This window comes from Coniosporium apollinis (genome assembly GCF_000281105.1).
Source record: "Coniosporium apollinis CBS 100218 chromosome Unknown supercont1.22, whole genome shotgun sequence".
NCBI lineage: Eukaryota > Fungi > Ascomycota > Dothideomycetes > Coniosporium > Coniosporium apollinis.
Window position 1 is genome coordinate 242323 of NW_006913284.1, and position 27173 is coordinate 269495.

At 53.8% G+C, this 27173-nt stretch overlaps 8 protein-coding genes across 8 annotated transcripts; 4 read left to right on the forward strand and 4 right to left on the reverse strand.

Annotated features, from left to right (window-relative positions):
• Positions 1 to 3243: 3243 nt before the first annotated feature.
• On the reverse strand, positions 3244 to 4893 carry W97_04909 (uncharacterized protein; the record flags this gene model as incomplete). Its single annotated transcript, XM_007782797.1, has 7 exons — positions 3244 to 3269; positions 3345 to 4014; positions 4089 to 4155; positions 4214 to 4277; positions 4328 to 4365; positions 4416 to 4450; positions 4717 to 4893. The coding sequence occupies 7 exons, from the start codon at positions 4891 to 4893 to the stop codon at positions 3244 to 3246; spliced, it is 1077 nt and encodes a 358-aa protein (XP_007780987.1).
• Positions 4894 to 8517: 3624 nt separating this feature from the next.
• Positions 8518 to 9249, forward strand: W97_04910 (uncharacterized protein; the record flags this gene model as incomplete). Its single annotated transcript, XM_007782798.1, has 1 exon — positions 8518 to 9249. The coding sequence occupies one exon, from the start codon at positions 8518 to 8520 to the stop codon at positions 9247 to 9249; it is 732 nt and encodes a 243-aa protein (XP_007780988.1).
• Positions 9250 to 9977: 728 nt separating this feature from the next.
• Positions 9978 to 11229, reverse strand: W97_04911 (uncharacterized protein; the record flags this gene model as incomplete). The annotated part of the gene is made up of 5 exons (XM_007782799.1): positions 9978 to 10749; positions 10803 to 10898; positions 10950 to 10989; positions 11036 to 11149; positions 11223 to 11229. 5 exons carry the CDS (start codon positions 11227 to 11229, stop codon positions 9978 to 9980), a joined length of 1029 nt encoding a protein of 342 aa, XP_007780989.1.
• A 1945-nt stretch (positions 11230 to 13174) lies between these two features.
• On the forward strand, positions 13175 to 14923 carry W97_04912 (catalase; the record flags this gene model as incomplete). The annotated part of the gene is made up of 1 exon (XM_007782800.1): positions 13175 to 14923. One exon carries the CDS (start codon positions 13175 to 13177, stop codon positions 14921 to 14923), a length of 1749 nt encoding a protein of 582 aa, XP_007780990.1.
• Positions 14924 to 15924: 1001 nt separating this feature from the next.
• On the forward strand, positions 15925 to 18159 carry W97_04913 (uncharacterized protein; the record flags this gene model as incomplete). Its single annotated transcript, XM_007782801.1, has 4 exons — positions 15925 to 16478; positions 16821 to 17114; positions 17202 to 17440; positions 17501 to 18159. The coding sequence occupies 4 exons, from the start codon at positions 15925 to 15927 to the stop codon at positions 18157 to 18159; spliced, it is 1746 nt and encodes a 581-aa protein (XP_007780991.1).
• Positions 18160 to 19324: 1165 nt separating this feature from the next.
• W97_04914 (uncharacterized protein) lies at positions 19325 to 21140 on the forward strand (the record flags this gene model as incomplete). Its single annotated transcript, XM_007782802.1, has 2 exons — positions 19325 to 20120; positions 20179 to 21140. The coding sequence occupies 2 exons, from the start codon at positions 19325 to 19327 to the stop codon at positions 21138 to 21140; spliced, it is 1758 nt and encodes a 585-aa protein (XP_007780992.1).
• Positions 21141 to 22103: 963 nt separating this feature from the next.
• Positions 22104 to 22568, reverse strand: W97_04915 (uncharacterized protein; the record flags this gene model as incomplete). Its single annotated transcript, XM_007782803.1, has 2 exons — positions 22104 to 22297; positions 22427 to 22568. The coding sequence occupies 2 exons, from the start codon at positions 22566 to 22568 to the stop codon at positions 22104 to 22106; spliced, it is 336 nt and encodes a 111-aa protein (XP_007780993.1).
• A 1040-nt stretch (positions 22569 to 23608) lies between these two features.
• Positions 23609 to 25078, reverse strand: W97_04916 (uncharacterized protein; the record flags this gene model as incomplete). The annotated part of the gene is made up of 1 exon (XM_007782804.1): positions 23609 to 25078. The coding sequence occupies one exon, from the start codon at positions 25076 to 25078 to the stop codon at positions 23609 to 23611; it is 1470 nt and encodes a 489-aa protein (XP_007780994.1).
• Between the last annotated feature and the right edge of the window lie 2095 nt (positions 25079 to 27173).

The following is a 27173-nucleotide window of genomic DNA, read 5'->3' on the forward strand; positions in this document are numbered from 1 at the left end:
TCGAGTCGCGGTTCTCCTTGTATCCTGAAGTACTCTCTGGGTTGAATGACGCAGCATAGTGACGACGGCCACCACAACCGCTGCGGAGCGTCTTCCACAACGCGCGCTGTTCCGTGTACACCTGAAACTCCTACATGCTAAGGCAATTGACAGTATCTGCTTCAAAAGTAACGTTCTTCTATGGTCAAATTATGCGAGGACTTGTGCAGTTTGCTAAAGAGTGCATACCATCCTTAAGAACTTTCAAGAGACCGTTTCTTTCACACGGACGGTCTCATCAAACGCTATTCTTATAATCACCAGGGTGAGTTTCTTCGGTGGATCATCATACTGTGGTCCATGAGCCCGTATGAGTTCCTCGCAAGAGCCGCAGCCCCTTACGCGTGCGTTGTTTTCTATATGGATTGCGCACAGGTTGCGATAGCGCTTTTCCCCCAAGTATGAATCATAAAAGCTCTGAACCTCCATGTTGGCTTCGTATCCTCTCTGGTTCCGGCGATCTTCAAGTTCAGATTTAGACAATGCCTTTACCTCGACGATGGTTTTGACGGCACCGGGATAACGTCTCTTTCATAGCCAGTCGCGCCGGTCATGGAGAAGGAAGTAATCTGCTTCCGTTTCGAGTTTATTATAGAGTGCGTAGTTAAAGCCTGTCTCCTTTGTCCAGAACAGAGGGTACTTTGACGCACATCGCATAAAGTCCAAGATATACTAAAATGCGTCTGGGTCTGCGTCAATGAAGTAAGAATCATCCTCATGTTTATCGCTACAGTGGTCCCATCTAGCCAAGAGGTTACGGAAGTATGGAGAGGCTTGGAGTGTAATCTTTTGTGTTTTATATTTGCGACCGGAGACGTCAAGAATGATGAGGTGAGGAGGCATGATGAGGCTCGATGAGAAGTGTGACCGCGTCGTTAGCGACGGTTCAAGCAACCTAATATACTCCCCCATGTGGAAGAATGAACAGCTGTCCACGTCGGGCAGAGAAGAAGTGGCACCGCGAAATCGACCCTGCACGCCCCTTTTTAACCACTATCAGCTCTATTATCACCACCACATAGTTAATTATATTTAAGCAAGGCTTAAATACTTCTAAATAACTCTCTATACCTTAGTATAACCTTTAAAGACTCGTCTAACACTATTTAATACTAACTAAAGCCTTAATTTAATTAGTCTGCAAGTTTAATAATACGTACTATGTACTATATTCTATAAATAATGATTTTAAGTATTATAGCGCTAAAAATAGATTAAGCTAGAGAATACTAAGTATAAGGCTACTAGCTCTAATTACTATCGACTAAAGCCTAAAAAAAATCTTTATAATTATATATAAAAGCTTACTTCTAGAGATATCTAATATATAGAGAATTACTTTAAATAAAATAATATCTAGACTTAAAGTCTCTCTTAGCTAGTCTTAGCTATAGAGACTAGTAATACTTGTATCTATTAGAAGACTCTATAGTAATATATAGCGAATCTTAACTACTATAAATATATTACTTATAATAAAGTGTAGCTATCTTAGAGTTACTACTAGATAAAATAAACTAAGCTAGCGAAGTACTTACTATATAATATTAATAGTAAGTCTAGATTTTTATATAGTTTAGTAATAAATACTACTTTTAGCTTAGCTCTTAAAAAGAGCTTTATGTTATTTAAAAGCTTATTGTATAGTATTATAAGAAATATATTAAAGAAAGAGCTAAACTAGCTAAGAAAGATATAATAAGAGTATATATATAAGTAATAGTAAATTATAACTTTAAGTTAAAGCTAGTATTCTACAAGTTACTAATAAATAATAATAGTAATATAAACTAGATAGTCTATATTAATAAGACTCTAAAATCTTATATATTATCTCTTTTTTAAAAGAATTATAGGCTAGTTCTTAAAGAGAATAGTAATTTAGAATATATAAATAAGATAGTAACTAAATTTAAGTATAATAGATACTATCTCTAGATAATAATACTACTACTAGAGTATAGTATAATCTTGATTAAAGAATAGAGAATAGTATAAGACATAATAAAGATAGATTAATATTACTAGATTATTAATTAAATATCTTATAAAATGATATAATTCTTATTCTAAGTTAAGTATAAGATTTTTATAAGAGAAACTCTTACTATTTATATACTTAACTATACCTATAGTTTCTATAGTCTCTATTATTTACTATTATTAGAGATAATATAAATAGTAATACTAGTATTCTCTATTATTTCTATTATTAACTATTATTAGAAATAGTATAAATAATAGTAATTCTTTAGTAATTCTACTCTAGTCTAAGTAAGCCCTATACTAAGCGCTAGTTTATAAGATTAAGTAAAAGAATAATATTACCAATTATACTAACTATTTAAAACTACTTAATCTAGTAATTATTAAGAACTACTAGTAAGCTTCTAAGTAAATAGTTAAGAGAAGGCTATATTAGAACAAGTAGACTATAATTTTAGTAATCTAAGCTAGTTAGATTATAGTAAGCTAAGATTCGATTAATAAGTATATTAGATCTATACTAAATTGCTTGCAATAAGTAATTCAAATAGAGAATAGAATAACACCGAATTAAACAGAAAATTGGCTTCCAAAAAGCTTCAATTTCTAGTAGTAAATGAGGTGGTTGATGGAAACGTGATGTTAGTGGTTTTCGCGGTGCCACTTCTTCCCTGCCCGACGTGCTGTCCTAAGTGTAGCATTGTGGCGCATGTAGTAACCGGATTAGGAAAGACTGTGCACAGCCACTAAGTCTCAGTATCACTTGTGCGGAGTCACCCCTTGCGCGAAAAACGAGTCTCTGGTGCCCATGTTCTTGGAAAATGCTCAGCTACTGGGGTATCTTGTTGTTCGACCGTCCGCAGACCAGCCATTGTATGCCACCTCGCAAGTATGACGAAGTTAACGAAATCAAGCAGCAGCAGTCCCACGACCTCGTCGCTCAAACGAAACCTAGATCTCCTGCTTGAAATCCTGCTTTTCGTCGGCTCTGTTCTTTATAGGCGGCGACCCTTATTCCTTCAAAACAATGTAGAACGACGTCGAAGCATACATTCTAGGCCGGTAGGTAGGGTACGCTTATATTACGAGGTCGTAGCCCAGAAACTTCGGATGAGACTGAAAGAGAGAACAGCTAGTTCGAACGAAGATGCCCTCACATACGCCACAATCTTTCACTATCAAGCTGCATCTTCCCTTGTCCTCCATCCCCCTAACACCCTATTCAATCATATCAATATCATCATCTACATTGATCGCACTCGTCGCGCCCCTAATTTCCGGCGCCCCGTTCGTAACTCCACTCCCACCAACCATGCCACTGCCCGCAGCAGCCCCATCCGCGTTGCCCCCAGCAGCCGCAGTCCGGCCCCCCTCCGTAGTCCCCCAATAATCCGCCATCTCCGCGTCCAGCTCTTCAGCCGTCTTTCTCGGTCGGCCCTTAACCATGGGTCTCCCATCTTCATCTCTGTTGCCCATCCTGCCGCTCTGCTCGCGCCGGCCTCCAGGCCGACGACCCCCGTCGCGCCCGCCACCACGCGGAGGCAGCGGAGAGCGGCGCCGCGAACCGGAGCGCGAGTCCCGTTGGCCGGGGACGTAGCGATCGATGTGCTCCGGAGCGGGCTTGCTGACATCCGAGTGTCTGACACCGTCGTCACGTCTGCCACCTCGACGTCTACCGCCAGCCTCGCGTTCGCGCTCACTGCCGGGGCTCGCGCTCCTGTCTCTCTCGATGCGGTCGAACAAGCTGCGGCCGGGGAGGGTCACGCTGTCGAAGGGGTTGCGGCGCGGCTCGGGGGCTTTGGCAGGGGCAGGCGGGATCAAGGTTAGGCGGATCGGCTGGCCGTTGGCGTTGGCGCCGTCGAATTCGCGGATTGCGGTGCGTGCGTCGCGCAAGTCGGTGTATGTGACGTAGGCGATGCCTTTGCTGCGGTCGCTGCGGTCGTAGAGGAGCTCGACGGATTGGACGCGGCCGATGCGAGCGAAGAGTTCCTATGGGCGGGTTGCTGCGTTAGCGGACGTGAACTACGCGGTAGATGCTGGGGGGAATTGGAGGGGTGAGTTACCCTCAGATCGGACTCGGTGAGGTCGTAGTGTATGTTGTCAACACGGAGCTTGGCGCCGGACTGCGAGCTGGTGACAGTCAGCAAGACTCGAATCGGAGTATGAAGGACTAGGTAAGATGACCTACGGGTCGGTTTCGGGTGTATACCGCTCAAGCCTCTGCGATCGAAAGTTGCGAGACGGTCGTCGAGCTGCGGCCAATGAGCGAGGCCCGGCAAATTTGCAGCCACCCGTCACGTACAGTCGTTCTCATCTTCGTATCGGTCGTGGACCCAGTCTCTGCACTGGTCTTAGCCTTATAATACCACGGATTACAGGGTTGTTCATACCGGTCAAGATTCCGAGGTTCGTCTCTGGGATTCGGCTGTTGGTGGAGAGGATGCCTAGGTCAGCGAAGGTCTTGCTATGGTTATCACAAGCGTGCAGAAGTGTCGTCCTCGGGGCAGCGGCGTCGCAGATCGAAAAGAGGTGAGGCGATGCGAATGCAGACTGCCGTTGCGGACCGCATTGATGCGTTACGAGAGGAGGGATGAGGGACAACGAGGAGGAGGATGAACCTATCACGGTGGCATGGTTAGAAACAGATGATATCGGTCATAATTAGCTGCCAGCGACGAACAAGGCGCCTACCTTTCTTACGCCGTCTCGCGGCCCACTCTCCTGCCGACGGCCTCTTGGTCCACGAAAGCCACCGCGCTGTGATGTCGGTAAGCCGTTAGCTTCGAGCTCTGCAGGCTGTCGCGGAGGGCGGACCGCAGCGAGGCATACCTGGCGCTCATTTATGACATCGTCGAGGGCTCGATCCATCGTGTACGGGCGGCTCTGGTATCAAGTCGAATGTTGGGAGAGGTGGTTGCAGATAGGAATAGCCGCTCTGTGCGTGTCCGTTCGGCTGCTTGGAGGCTTTGGCTGGATGCACGGAGCCCTGGAGGGCAGGTGAGGGCTCAGTCGGCGAGGTGGTGAGCTCTCCAGCCGCAGACGGAGTGGCGCACGCACCATGCGACGTGGTGGGAAGCTACGGAGTAGGCCAAGCAAAGTCAATCGGAGAATACCTGAAGACACAAGCACGATTCAAGTCTTGCCAACAACGGCATCGCTCGAATCGCCGAGTTCACGGGACCAGAGCGTGACATCCAAAATGCACACGTAATCCTGCAAAGAATTGTTCAAGGTGAGGTTGGTCGACCAACGGGGTACGGAATACTTGCTTGCAGGCATGCCGCCTATCTCGACCAGCATTCTGCCCATTACCAGGTCATACCATGCTCAGAGGTGTTGGCAATAAACTAGACATTATTGCTTAAGAGGACTCTACGTGACCTGTTCCTGGTAACCCATGCAGCTCTGTATTCTGGCGCTTTTCGTAAAAGCCATGAATCGGCAGAATCATTACGCTCCGGTGCTACTGTACCTAGACCCACATTAGCTTTGAAGGACTCTCTCGACATGGTTGTGATGTTCTGCGCCTGTGACCTTGCTCCCAAAGGCCTGTGGCTTGCTTTTGAGTCTCTACTTCATGATGCGTCCCGCTTGGGGCTACCTGCATCGACCTGTGGATCTAATCCGCTGCACAAGATGATGCACGAGACCCGTCAGTTGCCTTGAACGCATCATGAAGGATTGTGCTGGTAACCGAGGTCGACTAGTGTATTGCTGCTGGTCTCCAACAAGATACGCCAGAATCAATCTCAGCCGCTGTCAGGTTGCTTTCCGCAACGGAAGCTTTCGGCTGCCAGGGTGTCAGACCCCTCATCGGCTTGCGAATCTTGGTTCAGAGAAATAAGGCCCCTGCAAGTCCAGCCGTCAGGCCGGCGTCGACATGGTGATGGTCTTAGCTTGGATAGCGAAGTGCGCAAGCTTGTGCCGCTCTACCGATGGCAATCGACTTGCACAAGCGAGAGGAGCGGGACGAAGCTTGCCATTGACGCCGCTCGGCTGGCGACTGCAGGGGGACCGCTGCCAACGCCTGCATTCTGTCGTCCTGTCAGCTGTGCAAGGATAACATGACAAAGGGAAACGCGGCCAGCAAAATCGATTCACGGAAAGCGGCGCTCGACTGCTGCGAAGGGAGCAATTGGCGGCTTTCAGCGACTGGAAACCCTACGAATCAAATCACCGCAAGGCTCTCTCACGAAGCCTCCTGCATCGATTGTCGATTTTGACAGGCAGTGGAGGCCGACGTGACGGGACGATGGCGGTGTTGGAGCGCCGATGGGGTCCAGGGGTCTTTTGAACCCATCGCTCGACCGGAGCGCATTTTGCATGATCTGGTAGCTGCTGCACGACATGGGCAGAGGATCTCTCCGCCGGTACTCGATGCCCAGATTTGTCATTGATCGACGGACAAGCTCGGTTGCAGGCATAAGTTTCCGCATCAGAGCACAATTGCGTATCACAAGATCTGAGTAGCCGGCTGGACCGAGATCGCGAGCGGTATCGCAACCAGAGCAGCGGTGGGAGAGTTTCAGGCAGGGTGAGGCGCGAGGGTCTGTGCAAGGTGTGCCGCACGCCAAGAGAGACGGATCTCTCCCGCGGGACAGACCGTCCTGACAAGGTCAGTGAGGGTCCAGGGGCATCCATGGCTTAGGGCCCGACTGCGCGATCCAGTGCAACCAAAAGATCCCTTGCCGCAGCAGTTCACCAAGCCGGGCAGCCTCCATGACAATGGCTCGCGGTCTGTGTCAGACCCGGTTGTAGGCCTGTGCGATGGTGGCGCTACCCACCAGCGAAGAAAGCACTAACTCTCCGCCCCGACGGGTTCTGATAGATCCAGTGGCTTGATTCCGCGTAATCGCTTGCTTCGGCTCCGGTCGTCACCACCAAGTGTCATCATCAAATGCCTGAGCTGCGCGTCGATGGGCTATCTTTTTTTGGAACTTATCCCCACTGACAAGCCTGCGCTTCTGTGGCTGCTGCAGCTGTATGTTGTAGCTGCCGGCTTGGCGCAACCATGTAGTGTGGTTGGCGTCGGACCCGATCTCTTTCAAACCAAGTACAGCCCTCCAGTCGAATCGAGCAAGGAGGGGTCATATTGTGATAGAGAACCAGATGCCTGACATGCCCGCCTACCAGGTTCGGCAAGCCATGGATGAACTGTGGCCCTTTCTCCCCTGCCATAATTGATAGCGCTGGCACGAGCGTCCTAGACGAGTGCCAGTATAAAGAAGGGGAGCCCTTCCAAGAGTTAGAGTCTAGAGCCACGAACGACGTTTGATCGGAAATTAAACTCGCTCACATTGCTTTTCAAGATCCTGCAGGTAGGCTCAGCCACGCTTGTCCGTCTCTTGTAGCTTCTCTTTGCGCATGCACGTTGGTCGAAGCTCCGAAGCCGCCATTGGATCCTCGATAATCATCTCCGAAGGTTAGTCCCGCCCATCCACTAGCTACCCGCTCCTCCGTGATGAGTGATGGTGCCAATTTACGGTTTGACGGCGGAACTACTGTGTAGTGCCGGGTGACAAGGTCAAGGCGAAGGCAATGCCAGCACCTATATATCGCCGCACCGCTCCAGTGCTGATCCGTCATAATCTAGACAGCAAGAGAGCTTCCGGAAAGTGGCATCGATATGATGTGTTCGAAGCTTATCCAGTAAGCCTGTAACACACTACGACATCTAGGGGTGTTTGGTTCGCATTGTGGCTACAACGCCCGCATCGCGCACGCACCTTCCGGACGAGACCAGTGCGCAAAGGCTGTCTGGCTAGCCCGCCGTCTCGGTGACAGCCGAGAAACCGGAGGGATCTGCGATTAGGTCAGCCTGTTCAGGGAGCCTATCAACGCACGACCGCCTCAATACAAAGTGAGTGGAGCCACCATCGTTTTGAATCAAAGTTCGCATCGCTCAAGCTGCGACCCAATGATTGTGGGGGGCGGCAGGACTCGCAACTATGTCTTCGGAGGCTGCAAAGACATCGACATTGGCAATGGCGATGTTCTTATCGGTCGTCAACCATGTTTGTCTCTTGTTCCGCGGCTCCCGGGCAAAATCTTCACACGGCTTCGAATTCTGGAGGAAGATTTGTATATTTTGTATTGAAGAGTCCGCAGCAGTTGGAGCTTGTCCCCGCTTGAATGTTTTCTTTTTGAGACTCAATGATCTGCTTTGCTCGTCTTGACCGCGGCTAGTGCCCCGCCAACAGCTCGAACGCTCGTCTGGCTGGGCCCCTTTTCCCTTGATTTCTTCAACGTCGTTTCATCGATCGAATCAAGGTCACGGCTAAGTGATCCTCAGGTCCGGGCCGCTGATATATGCCAAGGGGAAGAGCCCGGAGGAGAACACTAAGCCGAAGTAGCAGCACAAGACACACAAGCACCTCAACTACACGACAGCCGGCTTTGCGAGCGAGACCTGCTATCGGACCTGTGAGGCGCTCACTGCGCATCGCAGAACAGTTGTCAGCACAGCCACCCCGGCCAGAGGGTACCGAGATCATGGCGGATGTGGCTCGTCGGAACCTAGCAGCAGACCATGTGGGACTGAGAACTGCAGAAGCTGACTACGCCCGTCAGGTCGATCGACAGCGGTCAAGACGAGTGAGGACAGTTGAGGATGATCCGGGTCGCTACAGAGGTCGATTTGGGACTCCAGGACGAAGACCACCCGGATCGCTGGGCCGACATCAACCTTCGGCGAAACCCGAAAGCGGTGTCGGTGAAGAAACACCGTCGTACACCATGGAGGTGATTAACCAGCCTCCAGCTAGCGCTCGCGCCGGAATGATCCTAGGTAGCACGGTCACCGCTCGATTGCGCCGGTCAGATGGTAGACCGTACACTGAGGCATCCGAGCTTGCTGGGCTTTTCGCCGTTGCAACACTGGCGGTAATCGGACCCGACGGTGCTACTGAAATGGTAGCGCCTGGAGTACTGACAGGCCCGCGCTTAGTGGACTCGGTGCGTCGGTTGCCAGAGAGTGAGGGCGTAGCATCTGATACGGTGGGCTACGCCTCGTTTCCGAACCTGATTATCAGGCAAGAAGGGACATACCGCATAGTCATCAGCTTGATTCGAATGGGCGGGACCCCTCCGCAGATGCAAGGCGGCTCGAGCGTGCAAGCGGTATACACCAGGCATATTTCTGTCGAACGGAATCCTGCGAGTGGAATGCAACTTGGTGAGCAGTCCCTCATAACTTTGCGTTGGCGCGACAGCTTTACTGAATAGGCGCAGCATCTGCAGGCGACGACACGCCACACTCGCTGTGGAACAATTCGAGGCTTCAACAGGCGCATCCTGTTTGAACAGCTCTCCATACTGGCGTGAGCGGTTTACGAGTGCTTTTACGTATTTTTATCATGGGTCACTCCATCTCGGCCGGAGTAGTGAAACGCCCAGTCATTGTAATCTTATTCCTCGTTCCTGCAATAGATCAGAGCTTGTTTCGTGGTAATTTACGGACGTAAACGTAGAGATGTCAGTGTAGCTTGCACGGCCTTCAGCTTCACATGCGTGCTTGTTGAGCGCGACATTAGTGACGTCAAGCCAGCGGTCGGCCTGACTTTGGTACGTGGAGAAAATAGCGTGAACTAGGAAGAAAACGTCTAAGTATTGTCCGAACACTCACTAGATTGCGATGCTGGACTCAAGGAAGTAGTTGTTCGTGAAGGAAGTTGAAGAGGAAGTGATCGTCGACGGCTTGAACAACAAGCTCTGGCGGGATTAGCCGTTGACACGAAACGGCTACCGGCTTGGCCGTAGTCGGATGGACCCGCACCCGCCGCATTCGGTTGCTTAAGTACTCACCCTCATGGCCTTCGAAACGTCTTCTATCCATCTCTGGGGGACTGCCTAGGTAGGTATTCTTCTGTCCTGATATGATATGACCTCCAGAAATGGGTTGACTGCACTACATGGGTATCATGCCTCTCCCGGCTCCACTGTCACCGTCAAAACTACCGCCAAAGCCCGTATCCTCCTGCCGTAAACTTCCACAGCTTGATGGTTCCGTCTTCGCTGCCTGTCGCATACAGCTTCCCATCTGGACTAAATGCCACACTCCACACCGGGCCGTGGTGGCCCTTGCCCGTTTCTACCACCTCCTCGGTATCGAAATCCCATACTCTGACCCACGTATCCGAAGTGCTGCCTGTGATGAACTTGCGCTGTGACGAGTGGAGTGCGGTGGACACAAGCTCGTAGGGTGTTTTGATAGATTTGATCAACTCGCCCGGCCGAGAGCTGTCAAAGAAATACGCGGTTTTGCCGGCCGCTACGGACAAAGTGCTGCTACCGGCACTTCCAAGGGTAGGAGAGCCCGCAAACACCGGGTCTAACTCACAAGAGCCAGGCAGCCCATCGAGCGTGTATGTAGTTATCGGTGAGCGAGCGCGAAGATCCCACCAGCGGATGGATTTGTCGTCGCTTGCAGTAATCAGGACGTTCAGATCCGAAGCCCAAACAATGGACTTGATGGTCCCTTGGTGGACACCCGCTCCGATCTCGTAGCTGGGTGCAGCGGACGAGGTGTCTGTGGTGGAAGGAGCGGAGCCGGTGGGTGAAGGAGAGCCCGAAGACCGGGAAAGATCAAAGATCCGTAGCTTCTTTTCTGCCCCGCCAGTCGCAAGTATTTGTGGGGAAGGCTGGTTAGGGAAGGCGACGGCGCGGACGATGTGTGCATGTTGTAATGTGTGGAGAGCCACACCCGAGTGCGTATCCCAAACTTTGCTATAGAGGCTCATTGTTAGCTGACGCCCAATGGAATCAACGTCCAGGCTTACGCGGAGAAGTCCGCCGCTGCTGTTGCGGCGAGAGTCGCGTCTGAGGAGAGCCGAGCCTGCCAGACAGCGCCTTTGTGGCCTATGAAAGTCCCAATCCTGGAAGCTGTCAATATCCGGCGAGAGTATTGCAGCTATCAATGCGCGTACCAGTCGCCAGTGACACCATCGCGTAGCATTGGATTATTGTCTATGCATGTCAACTACGCTCTCCGCGGCTTGTACGGTTGCCATACCCTTGCATGCTGAAATAAGGTAGTATTGATCATCATCGCCCACTGACGAGAAGCTGAGGTGTGTGACTGGTCTCGAGTGTCCATGACACGTAAGAGGCACGACCTTGATGGTTTCTAAGTAGACAACACATCAGCCGTAAGCTCGCTGGAACAGAAGAAGAGCGCTCCATGCTTGTAGATTGCTCACCAGCCATTGTGAACTTGTACAGCTCGGCTCACGTAGGAGGCCTTCTCAGCTCAAGGATTGAGGATGGACAAGCGGAGGCAGTCGGCAAGGAGCGCATACGTAGACAAAGAAATATTGGAAGAGCGAAATGAGAGGGACTGAATACAGCTGGGAAGATAGGGGAAGTGGATAGCCTGATGCGATGAGGATTCAAGCTGGAAGAAAATTCGTTAAGATGGTCGTAAGTTCGTCAAGTCGTTTGAAAGGAGCGGAATCGTGTTTCTCGGATCACACGCGCAGGCAGCGCGTGGTTGGCAGGTTGACGGGCAGGTAAAGAATGCGGGACCAATTGAGCAAAACCTCATCCGTGAGCTGCAGCCGGGGAATTTGTCGGGCCGCTGCGGCAACTCCCGCGGAATGCATGAGTGCTCTCCAACACCACCATGCACCATCCCAACTTTGTGCGTAACCCGAATCTATTTCTCTGTTCCTGTAAAGCAGCGGTTGAGTCAATGTGATTATCCTTGGTTGAACAGCTACGCCGTCTCGAGCGCTCCCACGTAACAAGGCTCACAGCCCGCAAAGACTGCCGAAGAACTTTGATATCGATTCTCAGTTGCCAACGAACCCGCTTTAATCAAACGTCTACCGTTACGATAGCCTACTAGATAAGCCGACTTCTCTCGTGTTACAGTTCAGATACAGATGCATCGTCGCGGAGATTGATTGATATGCTTCAGAATGGAACGAGAGCTCTGAGCAGAACAATCCAAGAGATGCAGGGAACAACTGCAGAAGAGGATTCCTTGGTTCGGGCCACTTGACTTTGAGGTCCTGGATTTGCTGCGTTCGTCCGCCGATGACGTTTCGCGGTGCTGCACTCAGGACGTCAAACGTTCCAAAGAAACATCCAGATATGATGTTTCATGTAGAGCAGCTTTTAGCATCACCAGCCCAACACATGCATCACATTTCTGCCTCTCGCGCTTATCGGGTTCTGTATGCAGGTAGCACCTTATCTGTCCCTGAGACGATCCTATTGCTGTATCTGATGGTTGTGTGTCCGAGAGCTGCTTGGCGGCGTCATCTACACCACACGGAACGGTTCCACGACAAACTGTCAGCATCTGATGCCGACACGAGTGTTGGAAGGCTGTCTGAGGTCCTAGACGGTCGAACTAGCTCCATCCTGACTACTTCAACTAGAGAAGCTCGACTTCGATTCGCGAAACTTATGGCGGTGCTGGCTATCATCACAACGTGCTCGAGGATCCGAGGGATCCAGATATTGGGTCATTGGAGCGAGCTAGCATGGGCAACTTCCGGCGAATGTTCGGAGCACCCTCAACGGTGGCGGCTCATGCCCGATGTCGTGTTTCGTAACTTATGCTTTTTGTGCTCGACAGATATCTGATACTTCTGTGCAACCCATGCCGCTCGGTCTCTTCCAGGACTGGGGATAAGATCTCTTCACCTATCCTGACGGAACTCTTCGCGGCGAGAGCAATGCTCGACCAGGAATGCAAAGCAGAGGTTCGACTGCCGGCGTGCAGCACGAGGCGCGTCTAACCGTGCCAGAGCAAGCATAGCGTCGGCGTTCGCAGCCTCGGCGATAATTCGAAACGTCGAAATGCAGCGGTCAAGTGGAGAAGAGTGCGCAAGATCTGTGGATGTGTGGACTGACGCACGTCCGGCCCAGACGCTTGACGTCGCAGTAGTAATCGTCGCCTCTGATTTGGCAGTCTAGGCTCTGAACGTGAGTAAGCCCTTCCCCCGGGCTCGCAATTTGCCCTTGTCAACGTCACCGATCTGGCGCCGTTGGAGACGGGTTGTGCTGCCGAAACCCCGCATGGCAAAACTGGTGAGGCCGATATATTAGGGCTACCCCCCGCCTTGCGGCTCTTTTCTTTTGGCAAATCAGTCGAACCTTCCATTAGAGTTCACATTCCCACTCATCAACACATCTGCACAACATGGCAGGCTACCAAGCACACGCGGCCGACGGCAGGAAGAACGGCGACATCTACAGAGATTACAACGATGACCGCAATGCCTCTTCCGAGGACACCCTCTACTGCACCAGCAACGGTGTCCCGTACCCTCACCCGTACGAGACACAGCGAGTCGGCGAGAACGGTCCTCTGCTCCTCCAGGACTTCCACTTGATTGACCTCATCTCTCACTTTGACAGAGAGAGGATTCCAGAGCGTGTTGTCCACGCCAAGGGCAGCGGTGCCCACGGCTACTACAAGTGTACCGATCCGCTTGACGACCTCTGCTTGGCCGACATGTTCCAGGCAGGCAGGACTTGCCCCATTAGCATGCGGTTCTCCACCGTTGGTGGTGAGTCTGGCAGCCATGACTGCGCGCGGGACCCTCGTGGTTTCGCCGTCAAGTTCCGGACAGACGAGGGCAACTGGGACATGGTCTTCAACAATACTCCCGTCTTCTTCCTGAGAGACCCGGCCAAGTTCCCTCACTTCATCCACACCCAGAAGCGCGACCCGGCTACCCATCTCTCGGGCGCTGACGACTCGACCATGTTCTGGGACTATGTCTCCCAGAACCCGGAGTCTGTCCATCAAATCATGATCCTTATGGGTGATCGCGGTATTCCAGATGGCTACCGCTTCATGCACGGCTATAGCGGCCATACTCTGAAGCTCGTCAATAAACAGGGCGAGTGGGTCTACGTTCAGTTCCACTTCAAATCCAAGCAAGGCACTAAGTACTTCACTCAAGAGGAGTCTACCACAAAGTCACCCGACCACTCCCAGAAGGACTTATACTACGCCATTGAAAACGGCGACTTTCCTGGCTGGGACATGTGCGTCCAGACAATGAAGCCCAAGGAGGCTGAGGAGCTCTGGGAGAAGCAGAAGATCAACGTGTTTGATTTGACTCACGTCTGGCCGCAGAAGCAGTTCCCCCTCCGCAAGGTTGGCGAGATCGTTCTTAACGAGAATGCGAAAAACTACTTCGCGGAGATCGAGCAGATCGCGTTCAACCCGGCACATATGCCGCCTGGTATTGAGCCGTCTGCCGATCCTGTGCTGCAGAGCCGTCTCTTCTCCTACCCTGATACCCACCGTCATCGCATTGGCGCCAACTACCAGCAGCTCCCTGTCAATGCACCACGTGTGCCATACAGGTTCGCCAACTTCCAGCGCGATGGCCAGATGGCTTTCTACAACCAGGGCTCGCGACCGAACTACCTCTCCTCCATCGAGCCCATCACCTTCCGCAACCGCACCGTCGATCTTGACAAGGTTCACGGCCACTTCCAAGGCAAGGCCATCGCCTTTCTCTCGGAAATCAGACCCGAAGACTTCAACGCCCCTCGCAACCTGTGGGAGAAGGTCTTCGATGACGGCGCCAAGGAGCGCTTCATTAAGAACGTCAGCGGGCACATGTCCAATTGCAGGAGGGAGGAGATCATCAAGCGCCAGATCGCCATCTTCCGCGAGGTGTCCGAGGACATTGCGCAGCGCCTCGAGAAGGCGACTGGTATCAAGGGCTACGATGGTATCTCGGAGCTCCGGTTCAACGGCACGCACAACGGCATGGCCAAGGACAAGAGCCTGAGGAACGCAAACGGGATGAAGATGCAGGCGGGCAGCACCGTTCCGGACAACAATGGCGCGCCTACCTATGGCACTCACACGGTAGAGCAAACCAATGGTCACTCGAACGGTACCAACGGTGTCAACGGTTCCAAGTAAGCGTTTGATCGGGCGTCGAGTGGGTTTCTTCAGTTGCTCCTCTGGCGAAATTGATGAGTTCATCTATACGAAACACAAAACTAGAATGTACGAATATCATGATCATGTGATCCTCCTTGTGACTTGCCCGCGTCTCCTTCGTGACTGTTCATCCACACGCGTTCCAACAAGCCCCTCTGTTCTGCGCACGACTCTCGGAGCAGCCCGGCAGAAGGTGAAATGCATTGCTCTAACTACAACAGTGCTGGGTACAACGACTCGCCCGTTTACTCTACCGAGCATAGTACACGTGACGCCCTCGTTGCATTCGTCAACTGGCAACGGCGGCCTCTGCCAGCTTTTGGAGCGCAATTCTTGGCAGAGTAAGCGAGGCCAAAGCCCCGTCGTGGTTTCGAAGAGCAAGCTGGCAGCCCATCCATCTTTTCGACTGTTCGACATCACGACAGCGCTGTTTCACCAGAATCACGTACAGTCTCGCCCTATCTCAAGCTCTTGGTCGTTCCATCGACAGCTCCCAAAATGCGCGTCGCTCAGGATCCCGCAGTCGCGGTCGCACTTGGGGGATGTCGGCCTTCGGCTCGCCTGGCTTGCGGCGGTGACACGGGAGGGAGGAGAGCAAGAAGGCGCTAAACCGGAATGGACCACGTTTTGCGCGCTCCCACTTTGCCCGCTCAGGACTCGATTGCAGGCCTGCACACACCTTAACCAGTCCGACACGACCGGAACGCCGACCCTCTACGAGAACCAACTGCTGTGCGCTTGCTTGGATACTGTCATGATATTTGCCCGCCAGAAACTCGGAAATATCCTCACAGCCGGGCCACTGTGATCTCCTGAAGCTGGCTGCTGCTCTGACTAGAAGAATCTCAGCAGAGTCAGCCACCGCTTCACTTCTCCATCTACCACGAGCGAATCCGCGAACCCGCCCTTCTCTCAGCGCCGGAGAGCTTTTCCAATCGTCTGGCTCGCCGCGTTTGCACCTGCGCGCTTCCAATCGAACAATGTCGCCGCGGCGCTCCTCGCGGGCCCGCACCACCCAGCCTCCACCAAGTGCTCCACCTCACAGCAGTACCTCCTCGTCCGTCTCCTCAGCTCGCGATAGAAACGCTCGAGCGAGCGTCAAGCAGCAATCGCCCCGAATCTCCGCAACTCCACAGTCGCAGCTCTCATCCGAAAACGGCGACAACGCCGCTCTCGCCCCACCGACCCAGCCGCGTCGCTCTGCTCGCGGACAAGACGTCAACGAGCACGAGGCCGCGAAGTTCGATACCGAACTTGACGACGAGGAGGAAGCCGGCGACGAAGAGGAGATCACGAGGTGTGTCTGTGGCCACCAGGACTACCCGGGTCCGCCCTCAGATCCAAAGTCTCCGCCACTGGGGGGACTGGATCCTCAGAACGACGAAGCCGGCGGCCTTTTCATACAATGCGACGTTTGCAAGGTCTGGCAACACGGCGGATGCGTGGGCATCATGGAGGAGAAGGACAGCCCGGAAGAGTACTTCTGCGAGGAGTGCAAGAGGGAGCTACACAAGATCATGACCGATCACAAAGGGTACGTGCGACATCCTCTACTCTTTCAGTCGCGGCTTCGCGATGTCTGTGGATGCCCAGTAGGCGACTGCACCTTCGTGGAGTGGACCAGCCAGCTGGGCTCAAGAGTACAAGCCAATACTAGGTCGCGAAGCTCGACACCTAGAGTCCTTGCAAGGTGGCGACGTTGGAGTAACGTCGGATGCGTGGTTGAGGCCTCCTTTGTGGAGTCGCCACGCACCAATTTGCAGCAGAGGAACTTATTACAGACTCCAACTCTACACAGCTACCGTTAAGTTCACGACTTGTGAGACGCCTTGGAAAGCTCACGTAGAAGCAATGCTGATCTGTTCATCGCGTCCAGGCAACGATACTCTCGCTACTTACCTGTCTGGGAACAGCAGCACCCGAAGCACTCAGCCCGCAAGACCTCCGTATCGAAAGACGCCGATAAGAATCCGAGGGACAAGGACAAAACAACAGGTCGGGGCAGCGTGGATTCTATCACGAAGAGGCGATCGACCATGAACAGCAGGGCAGCCTATGAGGAAGACGAGATGCTACGCAAAGTCATTGAGGAGAGCAAACACGAAGGCGATGGAGTCAAGACCGAGAATGGCAACAGAAAGGGCAAGCGGAGCCGTGATGAGAGTGAAGAGTGCGTAACGTTATCTCGAGCTATATGATTCTAACCAGCAGATTTACTGCAAGATCTTAAGTGTCCGCTAACAACGCTTCGGCTTAGTACGAGACAAGAGAACAAGCGACAGCGAAGAAGCTCCAACTCGCCATCCCCACCACCAGCGTCCGAGTCAGAGGCCGAGGGTGAAGCGACGAAGACGACAGCGAACAGTCACAAGCAGAAACCGCGCGGCGCTGCGGCAAGAAGTCAGCGCGAGAAAGAGATGCGGGAGGCGAAAGAGCGCGAAAAGGCGGATCTGGCAAAGAGCCGTAAGGCACGCGCTGAGCGGAGGAGGGTTGGAGGTATGTCACCCTCTCCAACTCCCCTCAAACGCAAGAAGCCAACGCCAGCTGTTCTCGCAGAACCCGAAATGATAGAGAACAGCCCGGTGCCTAAGGAACTTGAGGACTACAATCTGCCCCCTGAACCTTCACCCAAGCATTTGCATACCCCAAAAGCCGCCACGCCCGTTGTTCCGGAGAGCAGGACAAAAGACAAGAAGGGAGGGACCACTGGGAAGGCGCCTCAAAGAAGAGGGAAGCTCGGTAGGAATCAATACACACGCGATCGAGACCCACCCGCATCTACACCACCTGGCAGCGGCAACAACAAGGACAAGGACAGGACCAAGGATCCTTCGCCGGCATCGCAAACTCGCGCAACGAACGGCGCGGACCACAATAAGACGGACAGCGATGGAACTGTGAGCGGCAGCATACACAGCAAGAACGGCAAAGCGAAGCCATCGAACAGCAAGCTGGAAAAGACGAGCTTCAACGAGATGAGGCGAAGAGCGTCCGGCATGCTGGAGTTCATCAGCCGCATGCAGGTTGAGATGGCAGGAGAGAAGACAACGACGACTACGGTGGCGGCGGCGGCAGTCAGCATGACGCTTAAGGTTGTCGAGGGCGCTTTGGGACCGGAAACAAGGGACAAGGGCTTCGAGCAGATGAGCAGCTTGGAGATGATGGACCATCTCACGAGGCGACTCGTCATGTGGCAGAAGGATTTCGGAACCTGATTGGCGTTGGGCAAGGAGAGCTTGCTGCTTCGAGGGAGTCGCCAAACTCTCATCTTCGCATTCCGTGGCATGGTTTTGGCGTTGTTGAGAAAGAACGACGCATAGGCTATACATTGCTTCGTCATGGGCCTTCCCTCCTACGCGGCTCTTGTTTCTCGCTGCGCACTTGTCTTGGCTGGTATGGGCTATGGGATCTCTGGATCAATGGTGTGCTCCACGCATGAGCTGGGCGCTTTTGGAAAGTCACGACCGGCGCGGGCTTGTATACAGCGCGGCTCGCTTCTCTGGATAGCTGATGGCAGCACATTGAGACCACTCTTGCATCAAGTTCTGCTGTGACATTAACGAAACCCTTTTCATGACGTATGTATAGATGCCTTGTGTTTGAGGCATCTGCATGACTCGAGTGAGCCTGAGGCTATCCGTCCGGACCCTGCTCGGTTAGCGCTGGTGGTCCGACAGCATGAGCCTCAATAGGGGTGTCGTCTGTAGAGAGGTAAAAGGAGAGGGATCGTAATCCAGCTCCGTTTCCTTCAAATCCAGTGCCCTCTTCGAAGCCATCACTAGTGACATCTTTGGAGATAGCGGGGCGAAGACGACTCGGCGGCGGGACAAGTCACACTCGGCGGGTGAAGTGGCTGCATGCCGTGTCTGAATAATCAACGACCCCGACCTTTTTCCATCGAACACGCTGCCGAGCTGCATCCACCCATCCTCAACCACCACCGCACTCTTCCCTGCACCGAGCAGCTGCGCATGCAAATGAGCTCTCTCGGCTTCTGGTAAAGGCCCGCCCGTTTTCGGCGAGATGAAGAGGAGGCAGAGTTGTGCTAATGGCCACCCGGTCACTCTCAGATATCATAGACCGCACTCTTGACCCTTTGTCCATAGACCGAAGCTCTAACGCACTTGCCTTGCGACTACGACGGCAGCATCATTGTAGACTCCCGAGTGGAAAGAACAACCACGGACATGGCAGCAGTTTCAACGGGTATGCTACCCTCGCCTGAACCCATCGTTCTAGACATCAATTTCCAGCACTACCATCAACACGGCTCATAGAGCCTTAGCTGCGCTATATCTGCTGACACTTACTGCTTCTCGCACAGCATACGGGTACCGTAGTCCCCACGCCCATCCTCACTCTCCTGATACCACGTCGCCCATGTACCCAGATCGACCGATTCGTCCGTTGCCAAAGCGAACGATCAAAGAACGCCTAAGCCCACAGCAGGCTGGCAGCATCATCTACCCACCGGCGCCGCCGAGCACCACTCCGCTACTCGGATTTTCTTACAGCCAGTCGGACAAGATGAATGCAAGTGGACAACGGCTGATGGACCATGGCGAGCACACGTGCGATTGTGGCGCCGACCACTCGGAGCCAGAGAGCGATGAGGAGTACATGATCCGCGGTCCTCGCCCAGCAGACAGGGGCGTCTACGGTATTTCTGAACTCGGGCCAAGGATGAGAAGTAATTTAGGCACTGCAGGTACACCCTCAAAAGTCGGTTATCCTCCACAACCGTTAAGTGCGGCGAGCTCAGCAGATGGTTATGAAAGCTTCGAGAACATGAGCAATAAGAAGAAGAGAAAGATTCCCAACCATGCAAATGGCAGCGGTGGGAGTCACGCTTCGAGCCTGGACAGGGACATGGCTAGTCTAGAAATTCAGCATGGGACCACAGTCAATGGTGAATCTAATGTTATAGATTCCACGGGTGGTTTACCGACCGTGAATGGGAACTACAACGGAGCTCGTGCTGCCACCGCGCCTCCTTCCGGGACAGGAATGGGGATCTCAGGACCGGGACGGGGACGCAACGGGAGGCCGGGTACTAGGAACAGTGCTGGTGAACGTAAACCGCTGGGGTCTTCGGCAAATGCATTGAACGCCTACGCTAATGGCCGTGCGAATCGACCGCGACGAGACCAGAACGGAACGGCCGGTGCAAACAAGGGTATGGTGGCCTCCACTAACAAGCGGAGAATAGTGTTACTAATGCACGAAATGTCCAGGTCGAGAAGGCATCATCAGCGCCGCTATAGCATCCGCCGCCGAACAAGCTCCAGTCACACCGCAGAAGGGCAACGAGAACGTCAGTTTGCTATCACAGCAAGCCCCGTCGTCATCTCAGCTACCTTCGCCTGCATCCTCCCAGAAAACGCAGTTTACATTCACTTGCGGCTCCGATTCCGCTAACAAGGTGAACTGGCCCCCCCAGAATGGCTCACCTCAGACACCATCAGCTCCGCAAAACAGGGCAGCTCCACCAGGAGACGTCCGGCGCAACGTTGCCACGCACTCAACCCAAACAGGCCATCAAGTATCTAACGGCACGCACAACCCCGTCCCGCAGCACTCAGGCCAGTACGCTCCGCCTCCCCAACCCGTCCCAGGCCACCCCAACGGCCAACAAGCCCCGCCTCCGCCGCCAAACCCCAAGCCCCGCCGGCGCCGCAACCCGGACGCGTCCCTGCGCGCAGCAGCCAAGCAGCGCCGCCTACAGCAAGAATACCAGAATTTCCACACCAAGAACGCCGAGATCTGGATCTGCGAGTTCTGCGAATACGAAGCCATCTTCGGGCGGCCGCCCGAAGCTCTGATCCGCCAGTACGAAATCAAGGACCGCCGCGAGCGCCGCCGGCAGGAGGAGAAGCGTCGCTTGCTCGAGAAGGCCAAGATGCGGAACAAGAATAAGGGACGCAAGGGCGCCAAGAAGGGCGCCAAGACGGACCTCACGCATGCGCCCCCGCCGACGCCGCTGGATAATCAGCAGTATCCTGACGAGGGGTATGATGATGTGGATGGCGAGTATTTCGACGATGAGCACGAGGATGGGATACCGCCGGTGCCGCAGCCGCCGCCGATGCCGGGGGCGTATGTGGGTGATACGGGCGGAGGAAGGAGTAAAGCGTCACTTCCGCAGGTTCCGGTCACGTCGGCGGGACAGCCGGGGGGTGGAGCGAGGGCTGTATAGCAGGGGGCTGGAGCGATGGGTGATGTCTTCGCTCTGGTTACCGTTGCTGTTGTTGTTGGTTTTGTTTGCGCGTGTGCGTGCGTTAGTTGGTGGTTGGATGGCGTGGTGGAGCTGGTGCGGAGGAAGCTTGAGGAGCTTGGTGAGCTGTGAGCTTGCTGATGAGCCGCCTTCTTTTCCCTCAAGACTCATCACGCCATTCGCCACGTCGTTTGTCGTTTCCTTTTCTTTCTGTTTGTACATTTACTGCACCCGGTTTCCCCTTTTGAGACGTACTTGGTCCCTCGCTTTGCATCTGTTGGAGTGAGCTTGGTCGTCCGCCACTGATCTATCATCACACCACCCAGTAGATCAGTCGCGGAACTCACTTTTGGTACCGTCTCGTTTTCGGCTTCCTGTTTTGTGGGCGCCTCTCCACTCTTGTAAATTTACTTGCATCTCCATTGGTATGGGAGGCGGAGACGTATAGGTGAGGTTGTTGTTCTGCGCTTGTTGCATGCATTGGAAGGCGGAAGGAAATGTTAGGTCGCATTGGAGACGGCGTGGGTTTGGTGCAGGGTGTGTTTAGAGTCCGTAGCTGAATGGAAGAGTCTTAGCACCTTAGGCCGGGTGGCCGTTTCTCAACCAACACGACTATACCACAGCTAGTGTTATCCGATACACCAAACTCCTGAGTAACAGTCCAAGTGAACGACTTATAAACTTATTTACAAGGACAAGAGAAATCTATTAGCAACAAGGATGCCTTCCTCAACTCAATGTCCACCTTTCCGACCAGCATAATGCAACACCCGCCACCCTACTCCTTCGGCGGCGTCCAACACCGCCTCGAACTCATCCCCCGTGCCGTATTAATACTCTCCTCCTAGTCCGACTGTACATCCGGCTGACCGCCCCACTACAATCCAGACCCCATCCCGCCCATCTCACCCCGCTTTCCCCTCGACCACCGCCTCCCAAGCTACCTCACGAGCGGACAGCACCACCCGGCGCGGCCGCCGTTCCTGCCGCAAGCTCCGTGCCGTGCGGCGGCACGGACCGCGCTTCGGCGGCCGCCATGCCATGCGTCTGCAGGATGGTAGCCTCGATGTCCGCGGTTTCCGCCGTGTCGGCGAGGTGCTTGCGCGCTGTGGGAGGAGCGGCGGTGGCCCACGGCCGGACTGGAGGGTGTTGGTTTCTGGTGCCCTGGGATGCGTGGTGGTGTGATGCGGGGAAGGAGGGAGGCGGGGATGGGGAAGGCGAAGGGTGGCAAGGTAGAGGGGAAAGGGGGGATGAAGATGGAGACTTACGCATGGGGCGAGGCGTCGCGGCCGTGTCGCTGAGCGTGAGCGTCGGGATGTTGCGTGGGAGGGGAGCGGCGTGGGTGAGGATGGGGAGGGAGAGGGAAAGGAAAAGGGCGGAGAGGAGAGCGGAGCGGATTGCGAGACGCATTATTGATTGAGTGTTGATTGAGCTAGGGGATGGGCGTTGTGGTACCAACGAAGACTGAGTCGTGGTGGACATGGTGGGCAGCGCAGCTGGACGATGGAGGCGTCTGACGGTAGGAGTAATTTTGGGATGGAGAGTTTGGGGGGTCGTCATGCGGGGAAGGCATGATGCGGGTATCACGTACCGTGGTCGTGTTTCGGGGGGTACCGTGGATACGAGGGATATAGGTTTGGGGTGGGACTGTGGGACGGCGGACATGGCTTTTGGTTAGGCTTTGCAAGACTCGGTACATCTCACACATCCGTACTTGACATCACATTTACTTGGGACGTGGATGGGCATGAGTTGCGTGTTGATATTACGGACACATAAGGACATCTTCATTTTGATATCAGCAGTTCTTCCTATGTCTTAGCACTCCCATCTCCGTTTCTTTCTCACGAACAGTGCTCCCATTTCTTAGATTCCAGACCTAAGCTTGAAAGCTCGTTGAAGGCGTTTTAGAATTATGAGTCTTTGTGCCATAAAACATCCGAGTGTATTGTACAGTGTCACTTAAAGCGTTGAGGTCCTTCATTGGCTGTATAAAATCTGAAGGAACAAGATAATGTGTTCAGCGTAGGAAAAGTCTTCCAGGCCATGATGTAAGCAATGGGCAGAAACGAATGGAAGTTCTACTACTGAGTATCAGAATATCCTAAACATATTGGTTTAGCAACATCCTCACTCAATCCAAGTGACTTGCAAGCTTCTCGATGTTGGTATCAATCAGATCATTCATTGCTATCTACGGCCAAGCGAGCGACTTTCGCCTGTATCCAAGCTACATACATGGGTGAATCTCATTTGTACAATCATTGCTACGCTCACTACCGTCCCAGTAATACTCATGATAGAGTTTCTGCATCCTCAACGAACGCCGTGAGGATCCAAGAGTATCATGCCATGCAACGCTGTACCTTCCCCGTCAAACTTCACGGTCCCGCTGCGTTACCTATTCTACTATCGCCAGCATGCCCATCCCCAGCCCTCCAACCCCACTCTCACTCCTCCCCAGAATCGCTCAAGCTATCCCTCCTCCCCCTTCCCCGGCCCCTCCGATACCCATCCATAACATCCCGCTGCCTCCTCCCCGGCGCCCCAACCTGGCTAATACTCTCGTCCGGCGCCAGACTGCCCTCGCCGCGGCTGCTCGACACGCCAGGGATGTAGCACGGGTAGCTCTTGGTGCCAAGATCGGAGCTCAGATCTGTACGCGAGCGGCTCGCGTGGCGGCTGCGGCTGCCTTCGCCGTGGTTGTGCGGGCGGGAGTGGTGTTTGCGCGGCGAGGACTGGCGCGAGCGGGATTGAGAAGTTCGGGGGGCTTTAGTGGGGGACTCGGCGTGCGGGCGATAGGAGCTGTAGTAGGAGTCTTGTTGCTGGGCGGAGGAGGCGTCGGTATAGGGGGCGGTGTAGACGGTGCCGGTGTCGTCACCAGTCGTGAAGGAGTAGGCGTTGCTGGGAGCGGAGCGGCGGGGACGGTCATTGGCCTTGGTTGGCGAGGCGGCGGTGTCGCGGCTGGGAGTGACGAGGTTTTGATTCGAGGGCGAGGATGGAGATGTCAGGTCCTTCGGCGCCTTGCGCGCTTTCTGCTGCTCCTTCTTCCGCTCCGCCTCGGCCGCCTTGTCTTTCTTTGCGTTGGCGGCGGCAGTTTTGGCGGCAACCTTGGCTTCGCGCCGACGTTCCTTCTCGCGCTTCTCGCGCTCTTTCTGGGCCCGCTTCGTATCCTTCGGAGCGCCGGCAGGAGCGGTCAGCGGTCGCTGCGCTTGGGAGAGGTCGGACGCGTTCGAGTAGTCGTAGTGGCTGCCATCATGCTGTCCATTCAGACCACCGACCCGAGCCGGCTTCTCGCGCTGATACTCGCGCAGCTCGCGGTCTTTCTGTCGTTCGGCGCGGCGCTGGTCGCGGTCTTTCTGCCGGTTGTCGCCGGTGTACCGCGCACCACCGCCGCGCATGTTGTCGCCGGTGTGCATTTCGCGCATCTCAGTCTTGGACGTGAAGGCGCTGCCTGTCTCATCTGTGTACCCAACGCTGCTCTCGGCACCGTAGCTGCCACCGCCGACCACACTACCTCCACCGAGTTTCGTGCTCTTCGTCGCGTTGGACAGTGTTTTGCCATCCGGGCCCTTGCGCCGCAGCACGGTAGACTTGTAGTCATCCCAATCCCCCTTCCGCCACACGAATCCTCCATTCTTGGCCCAGAAGAAGAACCAGATGGATGCCACAACCATGCCAGCTGCGATCAGGGCGAACAACGCGAGGAAGGCTTGGTTGTTGAAGGCGGTGGGTTCTTTGGCGCCTGAGCCAGGGGGAATACGCGAGACCGTGGTCGCTCGGCGGTGGAGGTCGTGAATGTACATTGGGGAGCGAGCCGCGTGTTCTTCAGGTTCGAGGGAGCTGACTGAGAGATCGGATATAGAGGTGGAGAAGCTTCGCGGGAGGAGGGAAAGGAGTGTAGCTGGGAGTGGTGCCATGGTGGGCGATATGTGAGCTCTAAGGCCTGAGCCGGAGCTGAGTCCGTGAAGTTACTCTCTGTATGGAACGGCTGGGTAGGTGGTGGTCGTGCTTTGAACGGCGAGCTAATAGCTTATTCCAGCTGTGGCCTTTGATGATGGTCACAGAGAAGACTTTTTTGAAGATGGGTTACGTGTGACTGTTTCTGCGATTTTAGAGAGCGACGAGGGTCGACATGGCGTTAATATGAGGCGGTGCTAACTGCTGGTGAGGAGGCTGGTGGAAGAACTCGGCGGCTGGGGTTGACGTACTTTGTTTACGCTGCAAAACGAACGTGGCGGGTCTTCTCGCCTAAAACCCCTCCACAAGCCCGCCGTGCTTTTTTTGAACCCGTCGCGCGAGCAACAATCTCACATCTTATCAGCGAAACGCGACCGCGATTCACCTGCAATTAATGATGATGAACGCTGTTAATAATACGGTGAGACGACTATGAGTTGAACAATAACTAGACGTATGTAAACCTACCGCTAAGATTGAAGATGCGAACGGCCCCTGTTTCCCTAAAACCACCCTGACAACTGACCGTTTCAACTCGAAGGCCTACCTAGGTACTTTCCGTGCAAATAGCTTCACGATTTTAGATATCAGACCGTACTGCCGATACCACGGACGTTTTGTGCTACCAGTCAACCTCCTTAAGCGTGGATAATTAGTAGGTCCGACGTGCTCGAGGCATGCGTACGTTGAGCCAAAAGCATATTCAACAACTCCCCTAGCGTTCTTCGCAATGGGCAGCAAGCTAATCTTTCTGTACTCTTAACTGACTCAACTCCCTACCTCTTGTGCTGTCTCTATCGCAAAATGCCACCTTGACGGATAGATGTTCGTGTAAGCCGCATCACCAGTCGGATTTTTTCTCAACGCTTAGTCGTTTCGCCGGCAAGACCTTTCCGCATTAGACTTATCGCTAGTCACCTTAAGCTCAGGGCGCCTTTGACTACTACAAACGCTAAGATTGAAAAATGGGGCATACGTCAAGAGCTCACTCAGCCTACGAACAGCAGTAGTGAGCGACAACCGAGAGGGAAAACCGGTGCAGCATGGCATTGTAAAGCCGAAAGCTCCATAGAACTGGGTGCGACGATTTGGTGCTCGTCGGATTTGGATATCATTTCCGAATTCATCCAGGAAATCATGAGCCCCGGCCAGCGTACGGTTCACAAATGCCATGGTAAGCGCGGCAAACGCCGCCAATGTGCCTTCGAGGTTGGTCTCGTCGAGTGACAAGGGATTGAGGGCGCGTGATGCGGTTCAGATAGCCGCAGGGTTTGAGAGAGCCGCAAAGGCGGCTGCAGGGGCGCTATACCAGCATGATGATACGGAGGAAAGTGAGTCGATTACTCGAGTATCACTGCTCTAGGACACTCATGCAGGTGCACGGTTGATGATGGGCGATCAACGGACATACATCCAACGAATGGCGATACTCGCATCCGACGAAGGATGAGCGGTCGAGGTTACCAGAATAACCAAATGAGAGCCCGCTTGTCTTTCTTGAGTGCCTCCAAGCTTCGAGCGGTCGAAGGAGGCTAGCCGGCTTGCGTATGGCTTGTTCAGATGATGCTTCGGGGTGGTTGCAGTCCGCTTGTGACCTCCATTTTCCCATGTCGTTTGGCTGGCGGCAAACATCCAAAGACCATCAACCTCCAGGCTCGCCATGGCTGACCAAATGCAGCACAGCGAGCAAGGGCCGGCAAACACTCGCGTTGAAGCCGTCTGCATCTGGCCATGCCAAACAGGTGTTCATGCGGTCAACGCCGTGCTTGCGTTGGCGAGTGAGCAGACAAGCAATCTGCGCAGCGCAAGTCAGCCGCCTTCCGGAAAGCCTCCAGAATGCGGCCAAGCCAAAATCGATCCTTTGTCAAGGCAGGCGAAGGAAGCTGAAGCCTGGATCTGTCTCAGCTCCGGTGCATGATTCATCAGCTTCACTGGCCTATTTTTGCGCCGCCAAACTCGCCCCGCACAACGTCTCCTACACCCTCACTCCCCACACGAAGATCAGCCCACGCAAACTGAACCAGCGCCGAGACTCGTCAACGACTTGCCTCAAAA